Consider the following 18,485-nt stretch of genomic DNA (forward strand, 5'->3'; position numbering starts at 1 on the left):
TGGTGAATTTTGTTTTAGGTGGGGCTGAAAGTTTGTAAACCAAACCCCTGTAGGGGCGTCATCCTCCCCCAGAAGATTTCTTTGTGATTTTCACATACAAATATTGAAGATCTTTGATCCTTCTCAACTCTGTGGTAATATTATTTTCATAAAATACAACCAATAGTACGTTAATGTTAAATCTTACTTGTGAAAAGTAATCCCCCGATTCCTATTTTCAACAGTCCGCTCATTTGAGCAGGAAAACGCTGAACACCATCTTTGTTTTCTACCTTTCAACTGTCAGTTTAGGCTGCTCGCCGGCTCCTCATCAGCACTTCAAGATGGCGGGCAAATTGCTCACGTCACAGCAACCAATGCTGCGTCTACTTATAAGATGTCTATGGTTATAACGTCATTGCAAACACGGCAATCTGTTGCGTCCACTGCAGTTTGCTACCTTATTCATACTTTTTTGCAAATGATTTTTTTTTAAGCAGGGTTTCATGAGGTACCTATACATAACGTTACGTTAGTCAATGTATCACACACAGTAACGTAACGTTAGTCAATGTATCACACACAGTAACATTACGTTAGTCAATGTATCACACACAGTAACATTACGTTAGTCAATGTATCACACACAGTAACGTAACGTTAGACGGCAGTCAGCAGCACCGCGTATTTTAGCCACCTACAAAAAGACAAACATAGTCAAATAAAGGTCAGTTAAAATGTATACTATATTAAGAATATGTGTACATATTGCATAGGGTCCTGACATCTAAAAAGTACAACTCTGTTCATTGTTATGTTCATATATTTGTTATGTTTTTCATGTGTACGCACACATAAACACACATACAGTATGAGATGAGATAAGGTAAGAACAGGATAGAAACTGCTGTGGAACTAGTTACAATGCAATATGCCATGGAAATACAATGTTAACACTTTTGTGCAAATAAGTACAGTTGCACTTGTTTTTTTCAAATGTGTTTATTCTGTAAAAGAATGAGTTACATGTTTAAAATGACTGGTTAATAGTGCTATTTTGAAGTGCAATGTCAGCACTATCTTTTTCCCTGCAATTTCAAATGCACTTGTTTTAATAAATAAATACAGCGTTTTAAAAGCATACACAATCTGTATAAATATATTAGTCTGTGGTTAAATGACTTGAAAGGACTCGAAACTCAAAATGCAGGACTTGGGACTTGACTTGAGACTTTCCAGTCTTGACTTTGGACTTGACTCGGACTTGCCCTGTCTTGACTCGGGACTTGACTCGAGACTTGAGGGTAAAGACTTGAGACTTACTTGTGACTTGCAAAGCAATGACTTGGTCCCACCTCTGCTAAATACAAAAAATACAACAATTTGTATAGCTCTGATGTACATTAATTACAAGACAGTAAGTTGCACAATAAGTCCCAGTAGTTATGGTAGAAGTATCAGTACAAGTAAAAGTACAGTAGTGGGGGGGAGGGAGGAGCATATGTGGTCTTTGATTAGCTTCTCAAAGGCTATGGGGGTGAGGGCTACGGGGCGGTAGTCGTTGAGGCAGGCAGGGGCAGATTTCTTTGGAACAGGGACAATGGTGGATTTTTTCAGACAGGTGGGGATGACGGACTGTTCAAGGGACAGATTGAATATGTCTGTGAATACCGGTGCCAGTTGGTCAGCACAGATTTTTAGGACGCAACCGGGAATGCCGTCTGGCCCTGTGGCTTTCCTGGTATTCACCCTCTTCAAGGTTCTCCTCACATCATGTTCTGTTATTCTGAATGCTGAGTCTCCATTGCCAGTGGCCATACCCTCTTCTGCGGCGCCATGAATGCTGCTGTTTGAATTTGCAGCCTCAAACCGTGCATAAAAGGTATTTAGCTCATTTGCCAGGGAGACATCAGCATTCACCATGGGGGAGGGGGCTGCCTTTGTAGTCTGTCATGGTTCTGATTCCTTGCCATACAGCTCTGGAGTTAGCCTGCTGAAATTGAAACTCCATTTTGTCTCTGTATCTTCCCTTTGCCTGTTTCACTACACGCCTGACGTCATAGCACACTGCCTTGTTAGCGTGCATGTCGCCGGTCGCGCGGCCTCTGCTGTAGGCTGAGGTGCACACTTTCAAAGCCTCTCAGACTGATCTATCAACCCAGGGCTTCTGATTTGGAAAAACCCTTACTGTGTATGTGGGGACGATTTCCTCGACCAGTTTACCAACAAAGTCCAGTACAGTTTCTGTATATTTGTCAATGTTGTCTGTGCCCTCGCGGAACACGCTCCAGTCTGTACAATCTAGCGCGTCCTGGAGAGCGCTCTCTGAGTTCACAGACCAACGCTTGACTTCTCGTGTCACCACGGGGGTGCGCTTCAAACTTTGTTTATACACGGGTACGAGCAAGATGGCGGAGCGATCTGATTTACCGAAGGCTGATAAAGACTGACTTGTAGCCGCATTTAAACTGCAAGTAGCAGTGGTCTAGTATATTATTGCCTCGGGTAGGACAGGTCACGTGTTGGTAAAACGTTGGTAATACCGTTTTAAGTTTTGCCTTATTAAAGTCCCCAGCAACCACAATAGCAGCATCAACATGAGCTGTCTGGAGTTTATTTACCAGGTCGTAGAGCTCCGAAAGTGCGGTCTCAATGTTGGCCTGGGGTGGAATGTATACACCGATGAGGATAACTGATGTTAGCTCCCTTGGTAGGTAGAACGGGCGGCATTTGATGATGAGAAACTACAGGTCCGGTGGGCAGTGTTCCCCTATCTTCTCCACACTGCTCGGTCCACACCAGTGTTTATTCACCATAAAACACACGCCTCCGCCTCTCGATTTCCCCGACGACTCGTTCCTGTCGCTCCGGTACACGGAGAAGGGCTCCAGGCTGATGGCGTGGTCTGGTGTGAGCCAGGTCTCCGTGAAACACAGGACGTTACAGTCCCTGATGTCCCGCTGGAACTTAATTCTCGGCCTAATGTCGTCCAGCTTGTTCTCAATTGACTGGACGTTGGAGAGCAGAATAGAAGGGAGAGGCGTCCGGCTCGCACGTCTTCTCACGCGGTTCCTTATTCCCCCTCGGCTGCCACGGTATCGACGGTGTGTCCGCCGTTGTTCTTTGTTGTTGTTACCGGCATTTGGATGGACTCTCAATTCTGCCGGCAGTTCCTTCAAGAGGTCCGAGCTTCGTTGAAGTAGGTGAGTTGTTTTTGAATTGATGTCCAAAAGAGTCTGTCGGTCGTAAACAATTGTTGTGCCGTTGGTCGAAGTAAAACAAACAAAAAAAACTACACATATTAACCAAAATACACAAATCTTGTGACGAGAGCGTGGAGAGGCAGCCGAACAGAGCAGCGCCATCTTGAACTCAACTGAACACATCATTGAGTGGCATACCCCAGGGGTCAGTTCTGAAGCCAAAACTACTAATTTTTTATATATAAACAACATCAATAATAGTTCAAAGATCTTCAAGTTAATACTTACACTGGGGGGGACCAGACAAGCATTTAGTTTTTACACTGGGGGGACCAGACAAGCATTTAGTTTTTACACTGGGGGGACCAGACAAAGATTTAGTTTTTACACTGGGGGGGACCAGACAAGCATTTCGTTTTTACACTGGGGGGGGACCAGACTAGTATTTAGTTTTTATACTGGAGGGGACCAGACAGACATTTAGTTTTTATACTGGGGGGGACCAGACAAGCATTTAGTTTTTACACTGGGGGGGACCAGACAAACATTTAAGTTTTTACACTGGGGGGGACCAGACAAGCATTTAGTTTTTACACTGGGGGGGACCAGACAAGCATTTAGTTTTTACACTGGGGGGGACCAGACAAGCTCTGCTTCTTCCACTCATGTTGGACACTTGATCACTTGAGCAAAAGTTGTGCTTGTAAAGTTTTGACATGTTCCAAATAAATACATTGAAAGTGAACATTAATAATAACATTTTAAAGTAATTTTTGGTTGTATGCCAACTTTGCGGAGCAGCTCTTCACAGCATCACCTCGCTAGTTAGCTTAACGTTAGCATCTTCCATGTTACATCATAACGATGTTGAATAAATGTGTTTGTGTGCCTTACAGACGGACTTGTTATTGGCTAACATATATACACATCATTTGTGGTCCATGTTTTTACTTTATTAGTACATTAACCTCCAGTCTTCACACAGTGAGCGTAGAAATGAGTTTAACATTGGGGGACATCAATTTATATCCCAAAATAATGTTAGGACAAATAAATGATTACACAGTATCAGTATCAGTCTATGTTAAGCATTTTATGTAGCATTCCCATTTTACACTTTTTAGTCAACTCTTGTGAAATACCCACTGTCATGTTACTCTTTATAGTTTATTAATTTGTCAATTAATAAAATATTTACTGTTCACTTTTATTGTGGTGTCATTTTTCTACCTGTTAAGAGAAGTATTTGATGAAATATATATATAATCCTCCATATTGGCAACCATAGTGATTCATTTATTCAGCACAGCATTAAAACTTGGATCTGACAAAAAGTACACACAAATGCTGTCTTTCTCGCTGATAAAACATGATAGCAACATGCATCTGCTAGCTCATGATCGCCCCCACTTTTTTTTTTTTTTTTTTTCCTTTTTTTTTGTGTCCTGTCCAGCTTCTCAGGCAAATCATATAGTTGATGTAGATGCCCATGTCGGCTGTTCAGATTTACTTTACAAAAGAGAAGTGTAGGATACTTCTCTTGTTGCCTTATTTGTATTTGACTTTATTAAATGTATTTATATTATCATTTAGTGCAGCCGGGCCGGAGCAGGAGGGGATAGAAAGAGAGAAAAAAAGAAGACAGAGGGGGAAATTGTGGGGACAAGAGGGGGATTAGACAGAGAGACAAAAACAACAACAGCAAACAACAACAACAACAATAGAGCAACATCAGCAAATATGACATGTACAAATATGATGGTAAAAGTAATAGCAAATAAGCAGTTAGCGAAAAATAAAAAATAATACAGAAATGACAATGAGCATTATTACACTACAAATGGATCAATACAAATACCAATAGAAATAGCGCTATTGATAATGAACAATACCAATAATTTACCTTTATTATCAACAATACAGTTGTTTAAATGCAACAATACATATACGTAATGATAACTTGAGATACGAAAGAATGCAGAAAAATGGAGGGGGAGAAAGAGAAGCAACCTACATTAACCTTGTAGATTGTTATAGTCACAATAGGTTAAGCTTTGTCAGTGTGCCATGTGTTACACCCAGTTTACCCTAGGGCAACAACGTTAATATATGTTTGATGAAACGTGATTATGTGCATGAGTGTAAGTATGCATATGTACTTGTATATGTACAGAATGTGTATATGTGTTTGTACAATGAATGTATATGTACAGAATGTGTATATGTGTTTGTACAGTGAATGTATATGTACAGTATGTGTATGTGTATGTTTGTATATTGAATGTGCGTGTGGATGTACGAACATTAGGTAGGTAAATATGTACTGTATTTGTGTATGTATGTGGGAGCGTAGGTACCTATGTACGTATGTGAGCATATGTGAATTTGCATGTACAATACATTCGACTCCCAGAGTGCTTGGGAGCCAGAGCACGGCCCCATCACCCCCGAGAGCCCAACCCACAAACAGGAGGCGTGGTGCCCAGGGAACCAGGGAGCACCGCCCCCACGCAGCCAAGCCGGCCAGCGACAGGAACCCCAGAGCCCGGCCCACCGTACCGCCCACAAGGGCCAGCAGCAGGCCGCAGACAGACGCACCCGGCAGAGGACAGGGCACGAGAAAAGCAGGGGACAGCCAGACCCCAAGCCAGCGAGAGACTACACCCCACACGGGCAGAAAGGCGAGACGCCCCGCCCGAGGGACCCAGAGACTCCCCGCAACCGCACGGGAAGACCGCCCCCGCCCCACCGGCAACCGGGCCCCCACGAGCCCACCCCCCACCCGCAGGGACCCCAACGATGGAGATGGAACAACCTGCAACCGCCCCGCCGAGCCCCCCCTCTGAGGGAGGGGAAAAATTAAAAAATAATATTAATAAAATATATTTAAAAAAATAAATAAATAAATAAATTAATTAATTAATTAAAAAAAAGAATTAAAAGAAGATCACAGACATGCTGACAAACAAGGTCACTACCCCAGCAACTGGCCGACTCGCAGCACCTCGGAATACCTTGCAGCACCAAGCTACCACAATAGACGCAGGGACTAGGCCCAACAGGCCCCAACCAAGACGGGCACCCGGAAGGGATGGACAGCGGGACCCAGGAGCTCCAGACACGCAGTTCGGATGCAGTAGCCTGAGGCGTCGACCCCGTCTGACAGGCAGGCCCAGAGCGTACCCCCAGAAATATACATACATACATACATATATACATACACATACACACATACATGTATACATACCCACACATACACATATATACATATACATACACATATGTACACATACATATATATATACATACATACATACACACACATATACATACATATACACAGTTCGTCAGCCCCGACAGCCATCACGCGCGCGCGCTGCCACCAGTCACAACATCAGCCACACCCTTGCACCAGACCCAGCAGCCACGGGCGCCCACACCACAAACAAATGGCAGCAGAAACAGCAGCCGCAATAACCCCAGACAGCCAGCACCAGCCAATCAAATCAAAGCGTTCAAAGAAAAACTGCGACCAGCAACCACACGCCACCAGGACCACGGAGACCAGCCGGCGCCAGCCCGCCAGTCAGCCCGAACGCCAACACGCAAACAAGAGACACCAACACCCCCCCCCCCCCCCCCAACCAAAAGGCCCCCCACCCCAACTCAAACCCGCACAAACACACCACCGCCCAAACAACCGAGACACAGCATCCAGACCAGACACGGGGGCTGCGCCGCCACCACATCAAGTCACCAACAGAGATCCCACAGCGCAAGGTCGGGCCACACGGGCACGGACCCCACCCAACAGGAAGTGAGACCCGCGTGACGCCACACACAAATAAATAATAAGATTTAAAAAAAAATAAAAAATAAAAAAATAAAATAAAATAAAAATAAGTAAATAATAAAAATAAAAATAATAAATACGTTAAAAAAAATATATATATATATATATATAACAATAATAAATGAATAAAAGCCTGGCAGGCCACCAGACCGCAGTCCCCGCCGGCCGACGAGGCAATGAGGGGTGCGCCGAACCCCAATCCCCCCATGCATGTGTACAAGGCCCCCAGAGTGTCTACTGTGTAGTTAAAATTAGGAGGTCAGCCGTTACAGCTGACCTCCAGTCCCTATTGATGTGTGTACTGTAGCGTGAGTGAGATATGTATGCTTGTGGGAACTAATAATGCGATTAAAATTGGGGGACATCAAGGTCATGGTGGGTCCCAACCAAGCCAAGCCCCCCAAACCATCACCCAACCATGCAAATTTTGCATTTCCTTTGGAAATCGAGGTCCCAGAGTCTGGAGGAAGACAGGAGAGGCACAGGATCCACGTTGCCTGAAGTCTAGTGTAAAGTGTCCACCATCAGTGATGGTTTGGGGTGCCATGTCATCTGCTGGTGTCGGTCCACTCTGTTTCCTGAGATCCAGGGTCAACGCAGCCGTCTACCAGCAAGTTTTAGAGCACTTCATGCTTCCTGCTGCTCACCTGCTCTATGGAGATGGAGATTTCAAGTTCCAACAGGACTTGGCGCCTGCACACAGCGCAAAATCTACCCGTGCCTGGTTTACGGACCATGGTATTTCTGTTCTAAATTGGCCCGCCAACTCACCTGACCTTAGCCCCATAGAAAATCTGTGGGGTATTGTGAAAAGGAAGATGCAGAATGCCAGACCCAAAAACGCAGAAGAGTTGAAGGCCACCATCAGAGCAACCTGGGCTCTCATAACACCTGAGCAGTGCCAGAAACTCATCGACTCCATGCCACGCCGCATTAACGCAGTAATTGAGGCAAAAGGAGCTCCAACCAAGTATTGAGTATTGTACATGCTCATATTTTTCATTTTCATACTTTTCAGTTGGCCAACATTTCTAAAAATCCCTTTTTTGTATTAGCCTTAAGTAATATTCTAATCTTATGACACACGGAATTTTGGATTTTCAAAATGAAATGAAATAAACATTTGAATGCATCAGTCTGTGTGCAATGAATAAATATAATGTACAAGTTACACCTTTTGAATGCAATTACTGAAATAAATCAAGTTTTTCAAAATATTCTAATTTACTGGCTTTTACCTGTATATATATATATATATATATATATATATATATATATATATATATATATATATACATACATACATATATATATGTAGACATATAAACATACATATATATACATATATACGTACGTACATATATTACTATATACATACATTTATACATATATATATATATATATATATATATATATAAAATAAATTAAAATAAATAAATAAAATTAATAAAAAAATAAGGGCGGAGTAAAACACAGGAGGGGGACTCCCGCAGGGCAGTCGGGCAGCACCGCCGGGGCCCCAACAAGGGAGGCAAGCAGTCCCCCCAACCCGGCACCAGGCAGGCCCGCACAGCCGCAGCGCAGGGCGACCCCGGGCAGACCCCGCCCCGCGCCCCAGGGGAAGGAGGAAGCCCACGGACACCCGGAGCCAGAGGGGCATGAGCCGACCCCCGCCCGACAGCGGCAAGACCCCAGCCCCACGGGCGCAACTCCCCGCCCAACTACCCACGGGAGGGACAGCCCCCCCAACCAACCCAAGGCGGCCGCCCACAGCCCCACCCGCACCCCAACACTCGCCCAGGCACCCCCACCCACCCCCAGCCACCAGACCACCCACGGATCGGCCCGCCAGGCCGGAACCAGGAAACACACCGCAGGCCCACCCGACCCCGCGGCACACGGCCCCCACTTCGATCGCCCCCACTTCTCAGTGTGGCAAGTTGGAGTATGACAAGAGGCACTCTAATACAGTGCTTAAATCTGTATTTTTAGTCTTATTATCAAGGAATAATGAGGTCACACTTATATTAAAACATTAATGCTAAGGTTTCGTCCAGTAGTGGACCGTTAATGCCTGATGATGATGATGATGATGATGATGATGATGAATATGTATCTGTGCAAGTGAACAATTGGAAACAACCCTTTCCACAGACTACACACACACACATCAGAAACATAAATGTTAAAAGCCTACAACAATATATGTGAAGAAGACTTTAGGATTAAAAGTGAAGATGTGAGGTGAAATAAGTACAAATGCAGCAATAAAAACAAGCAACTCCACTCACGATGGCTCTAAAGTTCAGTGATGTGTTGCTAACTTCAGCATTTGTTGATGTTTTGCAGTAGTTAAAATCCATGATGTAACAATGCTGCTAATCTACCAGAGTCCACATTTTGTTAACCATTTTATTCATTCATACTTTTAATTGGATAATAACATCAATAAAATGCAATGGAAAAAATGTGTGATTTTAAAAGACACAAAAAAACCCAAATTTAGATAAGATGTCCTCTCTTTAAACAATGAGAAAATAAACTTAAATAGTAGCTACATAAATAATATTCTATACATGCACACAATTTAAAAAGTAACTACAGGCCAACATATAAGACTAGAAGATGAGAAGCACTACATACAACATCAAATATACATTCTTATTAAACATGCTGTGTTTTTAAACTACATTTAACACAATCACCGTTTAAGTGTTTTTAAATCCCTGCAGCTTCCATGACTGTTACACACTTGTGTTTACTCACCTGATACTTATACCTGAACATCTTATCACACACAGTGCAACTAAACGGTTTCTCTCCAGTGTGTGTTCTCATGTGTCTGGTCATGCGTTGCTTTCTGGAGAAACTCTTCTTACAAACAGAGCAAGTAAATGGTTTCTCTCCAGTGTGTGTTCTCATGTGTGTGGTCATGTCAAGCTTTCTGGAGAAACTCTTCTTACAAACAGAGCAAGTAAAAGGTTTCTCACCTGTGTGTGTTCTCATGTGTAATATCATGTCATTCTTAGTGTTGAATCTTTTAGCACAAGCTGAGCAAGCAAAAGGTTTCTCACCTGTGTGTGTTCTCATGTGTCTGGTAATGTGTTGTTTTCTGGAGAAACTCTTCTTACAAACAGAGCAAATAAAAGGTTTCTCACCAGTGTGTGTTGTCATGTGTAATATAATTTCCTTCTTAGTGTTGAATCTTTTAGCACAAGCTGAGCAAGCAAAAGGTTTCTCTCCAGTGTGTGTTCTCATGTGTGTGGTCATGCGTTCCTTTCTGGAGAAACTCTTCTTACAAACAAAGCAAGTAAAAGGTTTCTCTCCAGTATGTATTCTCATGTGTGATATCATGTCATTCTTAGTGTTGAATCTTTTAGCACAAACATAGCAAGTAAAAGGTTTCTCCCCAGTGTGTGTCCTCATGTGTGTGGTCATGCGTTCCTTTCTGGAGAAACTCTTCTTACAAACAAAGCAAGTAAACGGTTTCTCTCCAGTATGTATTCTCATGTGTGATATCATGTCATTCTTAGTGTTTAATCTTTTAGCACAAATAGAGCAAGTAAAAGGTTTTTCTCCGGTGTGTGTTCTCATGTGTATGGTCATGTAATGTTTTGTGGAGAAACTCTTCTTACAAACAGAGCAAGTGAAGGGTTTCTCTCCAGTATGTGTTCTCATGTGTACTGTAACATTACTCTTCTTTCTAAATGATTTCCCACATTCAGAGCAGTCAAAGTGTTTGTTGTTAGTGTGATGTCTCGTATCACCTTTAGAGTCATTTTTACTCTCCAAAGGTTTTTGGATGTGGTCACTGTGATCAGAAGAGTGTGACATCATGTGGTCCATGTCTGACAGTGGAGCAAAGATGCTGTCTGGTTCTGACTTTATATCTTCACAATGCTCTCCATCAGCTTCTGTGATGTGTTGACTTACAAGCTCCGCCCCTCTGTTCTCCTCACTTTGACTGTGATGAAGCTGGAAGGACTGAGCTTCATCTTCATCATGAAGCTGCTCCTCTTTAATGTGTGAGTGGGCCTGTAGCTCCTTCTGTCCCACACTGGTGTGCCACTCCTCTTCATGACACCTCGCTGACACCCGCTGGACGTCTGCAGAACAAATGAGGTGTTACTGTATTGAAGTTTGCAGTATTCAAACTATTGACATGTGAGCTAGGCCAAATAGACAGTGATGGGCAAGCTACCTGGACAATGTAGTAATCTAAGCTACAAGTTACTCTCAATTAAATGTAGCTAAGCTATCCTCAGAGAATTGTAGCACGCTACACTACAAGCTACACTGCAAAAGTAGCTTGTCACATCAAAGCTACATGCTCATAGAGCAAAACCCTGTGTCGGTGCGCGTACCGCTTTTAGAAAGTCACGTGACCGATCATGAGCTGTTTTGGTCATGTGACCGATACGCGAACTGTGTCGCACTGACGCCTCCTCTGTGCCCTGTGAGCGTGTCTTTTCTACAGCCGGAGAAATAATAACTAAGAAGAGAAATCGTCTAAAACGTAATACGTCGGAAAAATTTTTTTTTATAAAAATGTGTAAAAAAATAAAATAAAAAAAATTCCCAGTGCACAATCATCCACAACACGTTCTCTTAGATTTCTATGTTATGATACATGTTCACATTATTAACTGTATCTAAAAAAGATAAAAATATATTTTTATTTAAATGAAGATGATCTACTGCTAACGATGGATTCTGATGCGTCATCTATGTTGCTGCTTCTTGATCTTAGCGCTGCTTTCGATACCGTCGATCATAATATTTTATTAGAGCGTATCAAAACACGTATTGGTATGTCAGACTTAGCCTTGTCGTGGTTTAACTCCTATCTTACTGACAGGATGCAATGCGTCTCCCATAACAATGTGACCTCGGACTATGTTAAGGTAACGTGCGGAGTCCCCCAAGGTTCGGTTCTTGGCCCTGCACTCTTTAGTATTTACATGCTGTCGGTAGGCGACATCATACGCAAATACGGTGTTAGCTTTCATTGCTATGCTGATGACACCCAACTCTACATGCCCCTAAAGCTGACCAACACGCCGGATTGTAGTCAGCTGGAGGCGTGTCTTAATGAAATTAAACAATGGATGTCTGCTAACTTCTTGCAACTCAACACTAAGAAAACGGAAATGCTGATTATCGGTCCTGCTAAACACCGACATTTATTTGATAATACCACCTTAACATTTGACAACCAAACAATTACACAAAGCGACTCAGTAAAGAATCTGGGTATTATCTTCGACCCAACTCTCTCCTTTGAGTCACACATTAAGAGTGTTACTAAAACGGCCTTCTTTCATCTCCGTAATATCGCTAAAATTCGTTCCATTTTGTCCACTAGCGACGCTGAGATCATTATTCATGCGTTCGTTACGTCTCGTCTCGATTACTGTAACGTATTATTTTCGGGTCTCCCTATGTCTAGCATTAAAAAAATTACAGTTGGTACAAAATGCGGCTGCTAGACTTTTGACAAGAACAAGAAAGTTTGATCATATTACGCCTATACTGGCTCACCTGCACTGGCTTCCTGTGCACTTAAGATGCGACTTTAAGGTTTTACTACTTACGTATAAAATACTACACGGTCTAGCTCCAGCCTATCTTACCGATTGTATTGTACCATATGTCCCGGCAAGAAATCTGCGTTCAAAGAACTCCGGCTTATTAGTGATTCCCAGAGCCCAAAAAAAGTCTGCGGGCTGTAGAGCGTTTTCTATTCGGGCTCCAGCACTATGGAATGCCCTCCCGGTAACAATTAGAGATGCTACCTCAGTAGAAACATTTAAGTCCCATCTTAAAACTCATTTGTATACTCTAGCCTTTGAATAGCCCCCCTTTTTTTAGACCAGTTGATCTGCCGTTTCTTTTCTTTTCTCCTCTGCTGCCCCCTATCCCTTGTGGAGGGGAAGACACACAGATCCGGTGGCCATGGATGGGGTGCTGGCTGTCCGGGGTCGGGACCCGGGGTGGACCGCTCGCCTGTATATTGGTTGGGAACATCTCTGCGCTGCTGACCCGTCTCCGCTCGGGATGGTTTCCTGCTGACCCCACTGTGGACTGGACTCTTACTGTTATGCTGGATCCACTATGGACTGGACTCTCACAATATTATGTTAGACCCACTCGACATCCATTGCATTCGGTCTCCCTAGAAGGGGGGGGTTACCCACATATGCGGTCCTCTCCAAGGTTTCTCATAGTCATTCACATCGACGTCCCACTGGGGTGAGTTTTTCCTTGCCCTTATGTGGGCTATACCGAGGATGTCGTTGTGGCTTGTGCAGCCCTTTGAGACACTTGTGATTTAGGGCTATATAAATAAACATTGATTGATTGATTGAAGATATGAAATAATCCTAAATGAAATACAATGACTTGGTTTATATTATTGTATATACTAGGGCAGGGGTCACCAACGCGGTGCCCGCGGTCACCAGGTAGCCCGTAAGGACCAGATCAGTCGCCCGTGGCCTGTTCTAAAAATAGATCAAAGAGCAGCACTTACCAATGAGCTGCCTCTATTTTTTAAATTTTATTTATTTACTAGCAAGCTGGTCTCGCTTTGCTCGACATTTTTAATTCTGAAAGAGACAAAACTCAAATAGAATTTGAAAATCCAACAAAATATTTTAAAGACTTGGTCTTCACTTGGAATAAGCGGTAGAAAATGGATGGATGGATGGGTCTTCACTTGTTTAAATAAATTCATTTATTTTTTTACTTTGCTTCTTATTACTTTTAGAAATACAATTTTAGAGAAAAAATACAACCTTAAAAATGATTTTAGGATTTTTAAACAAATATACCTTTTAAATTTCTTCCTCTTCTTTCCTGACAATTTAAATCAATGTTCAAGTTTTTTTTTTTTTTTTTTTATTGTAAAGAATAATAAATATTTTAGCTTCTGTTTTTTCGACGAAGAATATTTGTGAAATATTTCTTCAAACTTACTATGATTAAAATTCAAAAAAATTATTCTGGCAAATCTAGAAAATCTGTAGAATCAAATTTAAATCTTATTTCAAAGTATTTTGAATTTCTTTTAAAATTTTTGTTGTGGAAAATCTAGAAAAAATACTGATTTGTCTTTGTTAGAAATATAGCTTGGTCCAATTTGTTAAATATTCTAACAAAGTGCAGATTGGATTTTAACCAATTCAAAACATGTCATCAAAATTCTAAAATGTATCTTAATCAGGAAAATTTACTAATGATGTTCCATAAATTATTTTATTATTTTTTTCAAAAAGATTCATATTAGCTAGTTTTTCTCTTCTTTTTGTCGGTTGAATTTTGAGTCGAAATTGAAGATAAACTATGCTTCAAAATTGTATTTTAATTTTTTTCGTGTTTTCTCCTCTTTTAAACCGTTCAATTAAGTGTTTTTTTCATCATTTATTCTCTACAAAAAACTTTCCGTAAAAGGAAAAAAAAAATGTACGACGGAATGACAGACAGAAATACCCATTTTTTTTATATATATAAATATATTTATTTAGCTATTCTTGTTTAAATCACACTTACGTGTAACTTACAAATGACAATATATTTATTTATTTAAGTGTGTATCAAACTGGTAGCCCTTCGTATTAATCAGTACCCAAGAAGTAGTTTTTGGTTTCAAAAAGGTTGGTGACCCCTGTACTAGGGCATAACATCAGTGTCAGTTGATTCGGTCCATAGGTTGCCTGTAGGGATTTTTAATGTCCAGCAGATGTCAGTATTTAGTGACACAGTATCAATACAGTTTTGCAATGTGTCGAAACGCTTCATGACGCCTCATCAACCCATCACTAATATATATATATAAATATATATATTGGCCCACATATATAATATCAATGGTTATGTTGTCCATGGAAAGAACTCGTGTGACAGTTTGACCCCACACTGTCACTGTTTGACCTTGAACTTCCTTACAAAGCGTGCACATTTGTTAGGAAGCTCATCATGGACACAAACATTCAATCTTGTTAGCCAGTGAAAGCATGTGCTCAACAAACAAATTGTTACCTGTCACTCACCATGGCTCTGAACAGTTGACTAAAAGAGTCAGGGTGGGGTTGAGGGCTTTATATAGGTGACCACACCTGCATACACTAATTAGGCCAAATTTGGGTGGAGCCATGATCTTCAAAAGCTGGGTGTTACAGAAGGACACTGGACATTTAAAAGTTGTGTTGTCTGAATATACTGTGTACAAATAATGACTGCTCTACACATGCAAAAGTACTATGAGAATACTTTTTAGACATGTGATGGTTATTTATGGTGTCATTTACAAAATAACTGTTTTCTTAATTCCCCCTGTCAAATTGGTCCCAGCTAGTGGGCGGGGCTAAGGGCTATTTAAGCTGGAAAATGCCATTTTTCTGACAGTCTGCTGTTGGTCACTGCCAGAGGAGGTTCTCTATCCTGAGCAGGAGTTTCGGTCTCCATGCATCAAACATCTACTGAGATTGTGAGTGCTTTGCTATTCCTGTCGTTGTTCACCTTTTGACACTTTTGGGGATTTCAATAAATGTTTGTTAGTGATGGGTTGATGAGGCCTCATGAAGCGTTTCGACACATTGCAAAACTGTATTGATACTGTGTCGATACTGTGTCACTAAATACTGACATCTGCTGGACATTAAAAATCCCTACAGGCAACCTATGGACCGACTCAACTGACACTGATTTTATGACCTAGTACAGTGGTTCTCAAATGGGGGTACGCGTACCCCTGGGGGTACTTGAAGGTATGCCAAGGGGTACGTGAGATTTTTTTTAAATATTCTAAAGAGCAACAATTCAAAAATCCTTTATAAATATATTTATTGAATAATACTTCAACAAAATATGACTGTAAGTTCATAAACTCCGTGAAGCACAAGCTCAGGTTTGTCACTAAAATGTCTGTCAAAAAGAACTGTGAAAAGAAATGCAACAAGGCAATATTCAGTGTTGACAGCTAGATTTTTTGTGGACATGTTCCATAAATATTGATGTTAAAGATTTTTTTTTTGTGAATAAATGTTTAGAATTAAGTTCATGAATCCAGATGGAGCTCTAATACAATCCCCAAAGAGGGCACTTTAAGTTGATTATTACTTCTAGGTGTAGAAATCTTTATTTATAATTGAATCACTTGAATCACTTGTTTATTTTTCAACAAGTTTTTAGCTATTTTTATATCTTTTTTTCCAAATAGTTCAAGAAAGACCACTACAAATGAGCAATATTTTGCACTGTTATACAATTTAATAAATCAGAAACTGATGACATAGTGCTGTATTTTACTTCATCTTTTTTTTTTCAACCAAAAATGCTTTGCTCTGATTAGGGGGTAATTGAATTAAAAAAAAATTCACAGGGGGTACATTGCTGAAAAAAGGTTGAGAACCACTGACCTAGTATATACAATAATATAAACCAAGTCATTGTATTTCATTTAGGATTATTTCATAACTTCATTTAAATAAAAATATATTTTTTTGTCTTTTTTAGATACAGTCAATAAATAATGTGAACATGTATCATAACATGCAAATCAAAGAGAACGTGTTGTGAATGAGGATGCTTGTGGACCTGGAAATTATTATTATTTTTTTTTACACATTTTTATTAAAAAAAACAAACAGTTTTTCCAACGTATTCAATTTTAGACGCTTTCTCTTCTTAGTTATTATTTCTCCGGCTGTAGAAAAGAGCCGCTCACAGGGCACAGAGGAGGCGTCAGTGCGACACAGTTCGCGTATCGGTCACGTGACCAAAACAGCTCATGATCGGTCACGTGACTTTCTAAAAGCGGTACGCGCACCGACACAGGGTTTCGCTCTATGAGCTCGACGCATGCGCCGATGCATCGGTGTTGCCGGAACCATCACTAATGTTTGTAAACTGTTACCAACTGCGTGCCTTGCCATCCTTGATTTGAAAGTCTGGTTTGCAAAGGTTACATTACCTTCACCCGAGCCGGGGTGTGACAACTCGTAAGAAGCAAAAGAAAAACAACCAACCATGGATGACAAAAGGACTGAAAAATGCTTGTCACAAAAAAAATACATTATTTGGAATATTAATAACACAAACATCTATCGAGGCAGAACAAGTGGTGACATAAATCATGGTCCCAATATCATTGCATCTAATAGCGAGCCAAATACTAGAGTCCGTGAACATTGCTCCAAAGTCAGGATTTTTCGTTGAATTTAATGTGCATACAAAAATGAACATTGACAGGTGCAAAGGCAGCAATATATAATAAAACAAGACGGCAGCTAAAGAAGGACTTCCCTATTCATCCCCAAAAAACCTGCCAGGTGAACAGCTGATTTGACCACTTCTGGTGCTGACGTAAGACCACCCACGTCCCATATGTTTTTTTGAATGAAATAAGTTTATTTCCATCATATAATCAACCATCAACCATTCTGTGTGACCAGTTTAACAGTACAGATGATACATATTTAACAATCATACACATTTACACACAAAAAGAAAAGAAAAAGATTGACGGAAAAGGGAATAAACTGAAGCTAAAGCTTATATTTGCCTAAGAGGGATTACCCCCAATACTTCTTAGACACAAATAATGACAACATGAAGGAAGTAGTTGAACGCTTCAATAATTACTTGGTAAATATTGGACCAAAATTAGAAGAAAGGATTCAAGACCCAGTTTCAATTGAGGACTATAATGATACCATAGAGCCAAATCCCAACTCCATGTTCCTCAGTAATGTGACACAGGAGGAAATAGTCATAATCCTGTAATCTAAGACTTCAACTGATTGTAATGGAATTGATATGGAAACCATAAAAAAGGTTCTAGAAGAGATCTCAGGACCATTCATGAATATTAGTAACCTATCATTTCAAATACCCAAGCACAATGAAAATAGCTAAAGTTGCACCAATTTACAGGACTGGAGACAAACACCAATTTACAAATTATAGACCTGTTTCTTTACTTCCACAGTTTTCTAAAATCATTGAAAAACTGTCCAATAACAGATTAGAGAGTTCCACAAACACACATAGAATACTAGAAGAGAACCAATATGGATACACAGCTAATATTTCAACTATGATGGCTTTAATTGAAATGACAGAAGAAATGAGCAATGCAATAGATAGTAAAAAAAAATGTGCAGCAGCAGTGTTGTTGGATCTAACTAAAGCATTCGACACAATGAATCACAATATTTTGGTCTTAAACTGGATAAGAAGTTATTTAACCAACAGGAAACAATACGTGAAGCTAGGCCAACACACTTCTACAACACTAAATATATCCTGTGGTGTACCTCAGGGATCAATACTAGGACCTAAATTATTCAATCTCTATATAAATGACATTTGTAAAGTTACAAAAGATTTAAAGTTAGTATTATTTGCAGATGATACAACAGTGTTTTGTTCAGGAGAGAACACACAGA

At 40.8% G+C, this 18,485-nt stretch overlaps 1 protein-coding gene across 5 annotated transcripts in view; it reads right to left on the reverse strand.

The window, feature by feature from the left end:
- LOC133582738 (uncharacterized) overlaps window positions 1-18,485 on the reverse strand; it is a 214,199-nt gene that overhangs the window by 176,992 nt on the left and 18,722 nt on the right. The window contains exon 4 of one of the 5 annotated variants that reach the window (XM_061936795.2): window positions 9,367-11,141. The exons of the other annotated variants lie outside the window; for them this stretch is intronic. Within the exon in view, the coding sequence (XP_061792779.1) occupies window positions 9,754-11,141 (1,388 nt within the window). The 3' untranslated portion in view covers window positions 9,367-9,753. Of the gene's footprint in view, window positions 1-9,366; window positions 11,142-18,485 lie in introns of those variants that run through there. 5 annotated transcript variants of the gene reach the window in all.

The sequence above is a fragment of the Nerophis lumbriciformis genome, linkage group LG03 (assembly GCF_033978685.3).
Source record: "Nerophis lumbriciformis linkage group LG03, RoL_Nlum_v2.1, whole genome shotgun sequence".
Lineage (NCBI taxonomy): Eukaryota > Metazoa > Chordata > Actinopteri > Syngnathiformes > Syngnathidae > Nerophis > Nerophis lumbriciformis.